The sequence below is a fragment of the Rhinoderma darwinii genome, chromosome 11 (assembly GCF_050947455.1).
Source record: "Rhinoderma darwinii isolate aRhiDar2 chromosome 11, aRhiDar2.hap1, whole genome shotgun sequence".
In the NCBI taxonomy this organism is placed as follows: domain Eukaryota; kingdom Metazoa; phylum Chordata; class Amphibia; order Anura; family Rhinodermatidae; genus Rhinoderma; species Rhinoderma darwinii.
This window is the reverse complement of record NC_134697.1, coordinates 91,637,319-91,647,448: the sequence shown is the minus strand read 5'-3', so window position 1 is coordinate 91,647,448 and position 10,130 is coordinate 91,637,319. Positions and strand designations below refer to the sequence as shown.

At 48.2% G+C, this 10,130-nt stretch overlaps 2 protein-coding genes across 2 annotated transcripts; both read right to left on the bottom strand.

Annotated features, from left to right (window-relative positions):
- Window positions 1–5,115: 5,115 nt before the first annotated feature.
- Window positions 5,116–5,535, bottom strand: LOC142663035 (histone H3-like; the record flags this gene model as incomplete). The annotated part of the gene is made up of 1 exon (XM_075841332.1): window positions 5,116–5,535. A coding segment is annotated over one exon (420 nt), but the record flags the coding sequence as incomplete, so codon positions are not given.
- Window positions 5,536–6,413: 878 nt separating this feature from the next.
- Window positions 6,414–7,066, bottom strand: LOC142663034 (histone H1A-like). Its single transcript, XM_075841331.1, has one exon. The coding sequence runs from the start codon at window positions 7,064–7,066 to the stop codon at window positions 6,434–6,436; it is 633 nt and encodes a 210-aa protein (XP_075697446.1). The 3' UTR covers window positions 6,414–6,433.
- Window positions 7,067–10,130: the final 3,064 nt, after the last annotated feature.

The following is a 10,130-nucleotide window of genomic DNA, read 5'->3' as shown; positions in this document are numbered from 1 at the left end:
TCCCTGTTCCTTCATGTAACCGACATTAAGTCCCTGTTCAATCATCTTACCGGCATTATGTCCCTGTTCCCTCACCTTACCGGCATTATGTCCCTGTTCCCTCATTTGAACCGGCATTATGTCTCTGTTCCTCCATATTACCGGAATTCCGTACTATTCCTTCATATTACCGGCATTATGTCCTTGTTCCTTCATATTACAGGCATTATGTCCCTGTTCCTTCATATAACCGGCATTAAGTCCCTGTTCGCTCATCTTACCGACATTATGCCCCTGTTCCCTCATCTTACCGGCATTACGTCCCTGTTCCTTCATATTACCGGCATTATGTCCCTGTTCCTTCATCTTACCGGCATTACGTCCCTGTTCCTTCATATTAATGGCATTATGTCCCTGTTCCCATATCTTACCGGCATTACGTCTATGTTCTTTCATATTTTTGGCATTATGTCCCTGTTCCCTCATCTTACCGGAATTGTGTCCCTGTTCCCTCATCTTACCGGCATTATGTCCCTGTTCCTTCATCTTATCGGCATTATGTCCCTGTTCCTTCATCTTATCGGCATTACGTCCCTGTTCCTTCATATTACTGGCATTACGTCCCTGTTCCTTCATATTACCGGCATTAGGTCCCTATTCCTTCATATTACCGGCATTATGAACCTGTTCCTTCAGATTACCAGCATTATGTCCCTTTTCCTTCATGTTACAGGCATTTTGTCCTTGTTCTTTCATATTACCGCCATAATGTCCTTGTTCCTTCATATTACAGGCATTATGTCCCTGTTCCTTCATACTACCGAGATTATGTCCCTGTTCCCACATCTTACCGGCACTATGTCCCTGTTCCCTCATTTGAACCAGCATTATGTGCCTTTTCCTTCATATTACCGGCATTACGTCACTGTTCCTTCATATTACCGGCATTACGTCCCTGTTCCTTCATACTACCGAGATTATGTTCCTGTTCCCTCATCTTACCGGCATTTTGTCCCTGTTCCCTCATCTTTTTGGCATTATGTCACTGTTCCTCCATATTACCGGAATTACGTCCCTATTCCTTCATATTACCGGCATTACGTCCCTGTTCCTTCTTATTACCGGCAATACGTCCCTGTTCCTTCATATTACAGGCATTATGTCCCTGTTACTTCATATTACCGGCATTATTTCCCTGTTACTTCATATTACCGGCATTATTTTCCTGTTCCTTCATATTACTGCCATTATGTCCACTGTAGGAGGGTACAGGGACATAATGCCGGTAATATGTCCCTGTTCCCTCATAGTACCGGCATTACGTCCCTGGTCCCTCATATTATCGGCATTACGTCCCTGTTTCTTCATATTACCAGCAGTACGTCCCTGTTTCTTCATATTACCAGAATTGTGTCCCTATTCCTTCATATTACCGGCATTATGTCCCTGTTCCTTCATATTACCAGCATTATGTCCTGTTCCTTGATATTACAGGCATTTTGTCCCTGTTCCTTAAAATTACAGGCATTATGTCCCTGTTCCTTCATATAACCGGCAGTAAGTCCCTGTTCCGTCATTTTACCGGCATTACGCCCCTGTTCCTTCATATTACCGGCATTACGTCCCTGTTCCTTCATATTAATGGCATTATGTCCCTGTTCCCATATCTTACCGGCATTACGTCACTGTTCCTTCATATTACCGGCATTACGTCCCTTTTCCTTCATACTACCGGCATTACGTCCCTGTTCCCTCATTAACCGGCATTTTGTCCCTGTTCCCTCAACTTACTGCCATTATGTCCCTGTTCCTTCATCTTACCAGCATAACGTTCCTGTTCCTCCATATTACCGGAATTACGTCCCTATTCCTTCATATTACCGGCATTACGTCCCTGTTCCTTCATATTACCGGAATTACGTCCCTATTCCTTCATATTACCGCCATAATTTTCCTGTTCCTTCATATTACTGCCATTATGTCCACTGTAGGAGGGTACAGGGACATAATGCCGGTAATATGTCCCTGTTCCCTCATATTACCGGCATTAAGTCCCTGCTCCTTCATATTATCGGCATTACGTCCCTGTTTCTTCATATTGCCAGCATTACGTCCCTGTTCCTTCATATTACCAGAATTGCGTCCCTATTCCTTCATATTACCGGCATTATGTCCCTGTTCTTTCATATTACCGGCATTATGACCCTGTTCCTTCATATAACCGGCATTAAGTGCCTGCTCCCTCATCTTACCGTCATTATGTCCCTGTTCCCTCATCTTACCGGCTTTATGTCCCTGTTCCCTCATTTGAACCGGCATTATGTGCCTGTTCCTTCATATTACCGGCATTACGTCCCTGTTCCTTCATAATATCGGCATTACGTACCTGTTCCTTCATATTATCGGCATTACGTCCCTGTTCCTTCATATTATTGCCATCATGTCCCTGTTCCCTCATATTACAGGCATTATGTCCCTGTCCCCTCATCTTACCGGCATTATGTCCCTGTTCCCTCATCTTACCGGCATTATGTCCCTGTTCCTTCATATTACCGGGATTGTACGATCTACAAACCGCCCCCGACTACATAGTATCTTAAATTATATCTTCCAGTCTCACTGGATTCTTCGAATGCGTCTCAGTAAATGTTACTCTGCAGCAACTTCATGCGTTAGTGGGATGAGGTCAGTCCTCAGTATAGACAACGAACAGTGTTAGTACGAAGTAGAAATAGGTGCATTCTGTTTCCTGTCATTGTATTGCCAGCAGCTCGATTATACCAGCAGTCTGGCAAAGTGACATACAAGACAATGCAAGTCCATACTTATGTGGAACTTGGTGCTACAAATTGGTAGTTTGTTTTGAAAATCTCGTAACATTTGTAGCAATGAGAGCAGCTTGGAAAACACGGCCCCTCCAACATTGGGATTTGCTCTTGAAAAATGCCGTATCAGCTGCACCAGTTTTGTCCTTTTTCATTCATTGCATTCGTCTCACTAAATGTTGCTCTGCAAGAAACTGCACGCGTTACTGTAATAAAGTGAGTCCTATATCGGGACAGCAGACAGATTCATTATTAGTACTAGAGGTATTGCCAGCAGCCTTATTAATCCCAGCCGTCCGGCAGAATGAGATACGAGCCGAGCCGATACTTGTGTCAAAGTTGGTCCCAGTAACAGATTTATTGTTTGTTGTAAGAATCTGGTAACATTAGTAGCAGTGACAGCAGCTAAGAAAACACTGGCCCTCTCTCCAAGGATTGCGGAAAGCACGTTGCCCACCAGCAAGCTGGACGCCGAAGAAGCAACACCGCAAGTCAGCTGTTTGATCCACTGCTCGTGCGCTTATACAGCGCTATGAGCAACTGAGCGGATATTCAGCGGTGAGTTTCTGCCACTCCTGTACGTGCAGGCATCGGCACAAACGGCGTCCGGCAGCGCCGCTACGAGGATGTGTTTTCCTGCCGGAGGATCACTCGGCAGCAAGTATAGCACTAAGGTACTCTTTCCCTTCAGATTAACATTCCCTGGTCTAAGACCCAATTCAGTCAGCTGCTTCTAGGACGTTATTAGGGGACACACTGCAGTCCACATATCCAGCTCTTCACTGGAATACCGACGTGATACTGAAGCCCCTACCCCCGTGTATATAGAAGTAGAAGGTCACTGCTCAGATACACGAGTGGTCACCAGCAGACATCATAGCTGATCTATAGAGGAGGTGGCGGCTCTGAGAAGAGCCTTTTTTGTGTTGTGTAAGATGGAGCAGAACAGGAGCGGAATTAACCTCCGAAGCCGTAGAGAGTGCGGCCCTGGCGCTTGAGCGCGTACACCACGTCCATAGCGGTGACGGTCTTCCTCTTAGCGTGCTCGGTGTAGGTGACGGCGTCACGGATGACGTTCTCCAGGAAAACCTTCAGCACGCCGCGAGTCTCTTCATAGATGAGACCGGAGATGCGTTTGACGCCTCCCCTGCGAGCTAGACGGCGGATTGCAGGCTTGGTGATGCCCTGGATGTTATCACGGAGCACCTTCCTGTGCCGCTTAGCACCGCCCTTTCCGAGACCTTTTCCTCCTTTACCACGACCAGACATCCTGTCAGCTGAAGCTAAAGAGAAATATTGTACCCAGAACGGCGGGGCGCGTCTTTATATAGACCTTGGGCGGACCAGAGAGAAAACTGTTAAACATGTCACTTCCGGGGCGTTTCTTTCAGTGAATTCACATTACCAATCCCTCCCCCTCCTTTTGATTGGCTTAACTCAGATTTTGAATTTCACGTTCATTTTACAATACCGGCCGCTCTTTTCCCGTTTATAGCGCGACTGCTGTGTAATCTCTATCTGCCCCAAATCTAAAGAGTAATGTTAAGGGAAACAAGGAACAAGCGTGACGTCTTGGATTAGTATGGCGGCTGCTCGTTATCTGCCGTCAGGTTCAGGATTTGCGTGCACGCAGATCACCCCTCAGGCCACCAGCACCACAACGGCTTTATAGAATGAATAGGGAGGAGAAGACTCGGGCAGTGTTAATGCGTTTAGATCTCTGATTTACAACGGTGACCAGGACTACACCCGATGATCATGACCTCACAGAATAAGAGTAGAATTCCCCTGCGCTTGTGTTCACACCGGGCGGAGGATACCTGCTCCCCCACCCTACACGCTGCGCCTGGTTTGCCTTTACAAGGAGTAGGGAACAAGGACTCCGCACACACTGGTAAGCGGTGGATCATTAGCTGCACATAACGGCGTCATTCCTCGCAGCAGCAGCGGAGGTTATTATAGGAAGAGCGATGTGCAGTCATCAGTGAGGAGTGGGGCGGGTTATCACTGCGATACAGCCGGAGAGGGAGGTGATGAATACAGCGCAGACAACCGGCATAACACATGACAGGACTGCTGAAAGGGCCGGATAACGTGAGTGCTAGAGACGGGGACTGGCTATAGTGTAAATGGCGCTAACTAAGCACTGAAAGGGTTAACATGGCACCTCCACATATTAATAGCAGAGCACCGAGAAGCCAGCGGGAGAGTCGCGGTAGAATTAACGGAGGAAAAGGATTCAGCTCGTTTGAGGGAGGATTTGGTGGCTCTGAAAAGAGCCTTTGTGTTGTAGTCGGTGCCGGGTTCAGACCTAAGCCCTCTCCCCACGGATCCTGCGGGCCAGTTGAATGTCTTTGGGCATGATGGTGACCCTCTTGGCGTGGATGGCGCACAGGTTGGTATCCTCAAACAGTCCGACTAGATAAGCCTCGCTGGCCTCCTGCAGAGCCATGACTGCTGAGCTCTGGAAGCGCAGATCGGTCTTGAAGTCCTGAGCGATCTCTCGCACCAGGCGCTGGAAGGGCAGCTTACGGATAAGAAGCTCGGTGGACTTCTGGTAGCGGCGGATTTCACGGAGAGCGACTGTGCCCGGGCGGTAACGATGAGGCTTCTTCACTCCGCCGGTAGCGGGAGCGCTCTTCCGTGCAGCTTTAGTAGCCAGCTGCTTGCGGGGCGCTTTCCCGCCGGTGGATTTACGCGCAGTCTGCTTTGTTCTGGCCATAGCTCTATATCAACGTGCACACTAGTAGACTGATACGAGAAGAGGAAAGAGCAGAGTATTTATACACTTGAGCGTGTCCTCATTGGTCCATGAAAGGCACACCCCTACATTCTATTGGCTTCTTCATAAAAAAAATATGCGACCGACAAAGCAAATGTGATATTCACGACCAATCACCGTTCCGAAGAGGCGGACACCGGTTTACATGATGTCCAGACGCAGCTTGTACAGCAGGGGGCGTTAATAAGATCATTTCTCCAGCTCTCTGCGAATTAGTTATCATCAGTAACAGCTCACTGTATTTCCATGTCCGCAGATCACGTACACAGCGTTATATAAGAGACAACTTCCCCATCATCCCCCGCTGCAGTAGTTTTATAGATTACACAAAGGGACAATCCCCCACCCCATCCTTACACAGGACACTGTGCCCCGCATCCAGAGGCAGCGTATAAGGGTCACCATCCACCACGTGTAATGAGGAGCAGGGGACATTGTGCTCTATTTACACCGGAGAGAGTGTAATCCATCGGCCTCCTTCAGGTGGATCCTGAGCTGTAAGCTACAAGTCTATTGCTGCCCCGGTCCTTATTCACACATTACACCTGGTGGACTGTGACCTGATAAACTCTGCCTGGATGTTACACCATAGTGACGGGACGGACACTGTGGAGGTCCGGATACAGCAGCTATGGCGTCCAGCGCAATGACCAGAAATGACACTTGTCAGAGTAACAGGGACATGAAGCTCCTCCGTGCACACGCGATGATAGCGCCTCCTTTATCTCAGGATCGCGCTGCTGTCTGTACCGGAGGAAACAGCGGCCAGTGATCATACAGCTCTGCCGGGGAGAAGGTGGTGGCTCTGAAAAGAGCCTTTGTGGGACAAGAAACGGGCGGCTCTCGGTTATTTCTTCGTCACGGTCTTCCTGGACTTAGACGCCTTCTTAGCCGGACTCTTGGCAGCTTTCTTAGCCGGACTCTTGGCAGCTTTCTTAGCCGGACTCTTGGCAGCTTTGGGCTTGGCCGCCTTCTTTGCTGGGCTCTTTGTTATTTTCTTGGGGGCAGGTTTTGGCTTCTTGGGGCTCTTCGCCACCTTCTTGGCAGCGGCAGGCCTCTTGGCCTTTGTCAGGCTCTTGGCCGGAGTCTTCTTCGGGGATTTGGCAGCAGCCGCCGGCTTCTTCTTGACCGCTTTGTCCTTAGTCTCCAGCTGCTTCTTGTTCAGCTTGAAGGAGCCGGAGGCGCCGCTGCCTTTCACATGGAGCAGGGTTTCCTTGGTCACCAGAGTCTTGAGCGCCATCTTCAGGCGGCTGTTGTTCTTGTCTACATCGTATCCTCCAGCAGCCAGAGCCTTCTTCAGGGCGGCCAGAGACACCCCACTGCGCTCTTTGGAGGCGGACACGGCTTTCACGATGAGCTCGGACACGCTGGTACCGGAAGATTTCTTGGCGCACCCTGCTGCAGGTTTTTTCGGCTGCTTCTTGGATTTGGCGGCCGGCTCGGTGGGAGGAACAGCGGCGGTTGGTGCGGTCTCTGCCATCGTATAACACGGGAATCCACTAAAACAATTATTCTGCGAGGGAAAAACACTGAGAACAGAGTTGGGGGGCGCCTCTTATATGTACAGCGGCTGCTCGGTGATTGGCTGCTATTGTCCTGAGCGTCTATTGGCTGACACTGATCACATGTCCTTCCTTTCCTCATCTGACAGGAGTGAAGCTCCGCTCTCCCCTTGTGCTTCCCTGCCCGGGATAAGAGCCCTTTACCGACTAGAAGCGGCCGGGCGAGCGGGCTCTCTACGTGACTTCCCCCTCCCTGACATTCTCCCTACTCATTTCTAGCCTTCAATGGCAGAGATGCTGGGAAGGAGCCGGGAGGAGGCCCCGGGATCTCTGCCATAGTTCTGCCGATCTGCACGTCGCTGTGATCGGACAAGATAAATGTGTTTGCGGGAGCTCGTTCCCTCTATTCCCGGCCCTTGTCACTATCACAGGGTTCTTTACCACAATGTCTAACGTGCGGGAAGCTGATTGTCCGATGCGGGGGCGACCTGGAGCTGCAGAGAGCCCAGAAGGGTAACCCGGCACAGACGCGATGTCGGAGTGTCTTCCGCCTGTCTTACTGTAACTTGGCACAGAGGAGACACCAGAAACTGCTCCACCTGTGTTACAATAACCCAGCACAGAGGAAACACCAGAGTTTGCTCTACCTATGTTACAATAAGTCGTCAGAGGCAGGACACCAGCGTCTGCTCCACCTGTATTACAACTTCCCAGCACATAAAAGGCACAAGTCTGCTCCTCCTTTACTAAACTAACCTGACACAGGCCAGACCCCAGAACCTGCTCCTCCAGCAGCACATTACCCGGACACAGACAGGACACTAGAGACTTCTCCACCTGTATAACTATAACCTAGCACAGAGGAGGGAACAGACACTTTGTTTTCCTCTCGTACTACATTAAGCCGGCAAAAGACAAGACACCGTAGTATTGTCCCTGTCCCCTCATATTACTGCCATTATGTCCCCTGCAGGAGGGTACAGGGACACAATGCCGGTAATATGTCCCTGTTCCCTCATCTTCGAGGCATTATGTCCCTGTTCCTTCATATTACCGGCTTTATGTCCCTGTTCCCTCATCTACCAGGCATTATGCCACTGTTCCCTCATATTACAGGCATTATGTCCCTGTTCCTTCAAATTACAGGCTTTATGTCCCTGTTCCTTCATATTACCGTCTTTATGTCCCTATTCCCTCATCTACCAGGCATTATGCCCCTGTTCCCTCATATTACAGGCATTATGTCCCTGTTCCTTCATATTACAGGCATTATGTCCCTGATCCTTCATATTACAGGCTTCATGTCCCTGTTCCTTCATATTACAGGGTTTATGTCCCTGTTCCCTCATATTACAGGCATTATGTCCCTGATCCTTCATATTACAGGCTTCATGTCAATGTTCCTTCATATTACCGGCTTTATGCCCCTGTTCCCTCATATTACAGGCATTATGTCCCTGTTCCCTCATCTTACAGGCATGATGTCCCTGTTCCTTCATAATACCGGCATTATGTCCCTGTTCCTTCATAATACCGGCATTATGTCCCTGTTCACTCATAGTACCGGCATAATGTCCCTGTTTCCTCATCTTACAGGCATTATGTCCCTGTTCCTTCATATTACCAGCTTTATGTCCCTGCTTCCTCATTTTACAGACATTATGTCCCTGTTCCCTCATCTTACTGCCATTATCTCCCTGTTCCTTCTAATTACCGGCATTATTTCCCTGTTCCTTCATATTACCGGCATTATGTCCCTGTTCCTTCATATTACAGGCATTTTGTCCCTGTTCCTTCATATTACCGGCATTATGTCCTTGTTCTTTCATGTTACCGGTATTATGTCCCTGTTCCTTCATATTACAGGCATTATGTCCCTGTTCCCTCATCTGAACCGGCATTATGTGCCTTTATCTTACCGGAATTATATCTCTATTCCTTCATAATATTGGCATTACGTCCCGGGTTCCTTCATATTACCGGCATTACGTCCCTGTTTCTTCATATTACCGACATTACGTCCCGCCTCCTTCATATTATCCGCATTACGTCCCTGTTCCCTCATCTTACCGGCATTTTGTCCCTGCTCCCTCATCTTACCGGCATTATGTCCCTGTCCCCTCATATTACTGGCATTATGTCCAGTGTAGGAGGGCACAGGGACATAATGCCGGTAATATGTCCCTGTTCCCTCTTCTTCAAAGCATTATGTCCCTGTTTCTTCATATTACTGGCGTTACGTCCCTGTTCCTTCATATTAGTAGCATTATATCCCTGTTCCTTCGAGACAGGCATTATGTCCCTGTTTCTTCATATTACCGGAATTATGTCCCTGTTCCCTCATCTGAACCGACATTATGTGTCTGTTCCTTCATCTTACCGGCATTATATCTTTATTCCTTCATATTACCGGCATTACGTCCCTGTTTCTTCATATTACCGACATTACGTCCCGCCTCCTTTATATTATCGGCATTACGTCCCTGTTCCCTCATCTTACCGGCATTTTGTCCCTGTTCCCTCATCTTACCGACATTATGTCCTTGTACTTTCATATTACCGGCATTATGTCCCTGTTTCCTCATTTTACCGGCATTACCTCCCTGTTCCTTCATATAACAGGCATTACGTCCCTGATCCTTCATATTACAGCCTTTATGTCCCTGTTTGTTCAAATTACAGGCATTATTTCAATGTCCTCTCATATTACCGGCATAATGTCCCTGTCCCCTCATATTACTGGCATTATGTCCAGTGTAGGAGGGCACAGGGACATAATGCCGGTAATATGTCCCTGTTCCCTCATCTTCGAGCATTATGTCCCTGTTCCTTCATATTATTGGCGTTACGTCCCTGTTCCTTCATATTAGCAGCATTATATTCCTGTTCCTTCATATTACAGGCATTATGTCCCTATTCCTTCATATTACAGGCTTTATGTCCCTTTTCCCTCATATTACAGGCATTATGCAATATGTAGGAGGAAAAATGGACATAATGCCGGTAATATGAAGGTACAGGGACAAAATGCCTGTAATATGA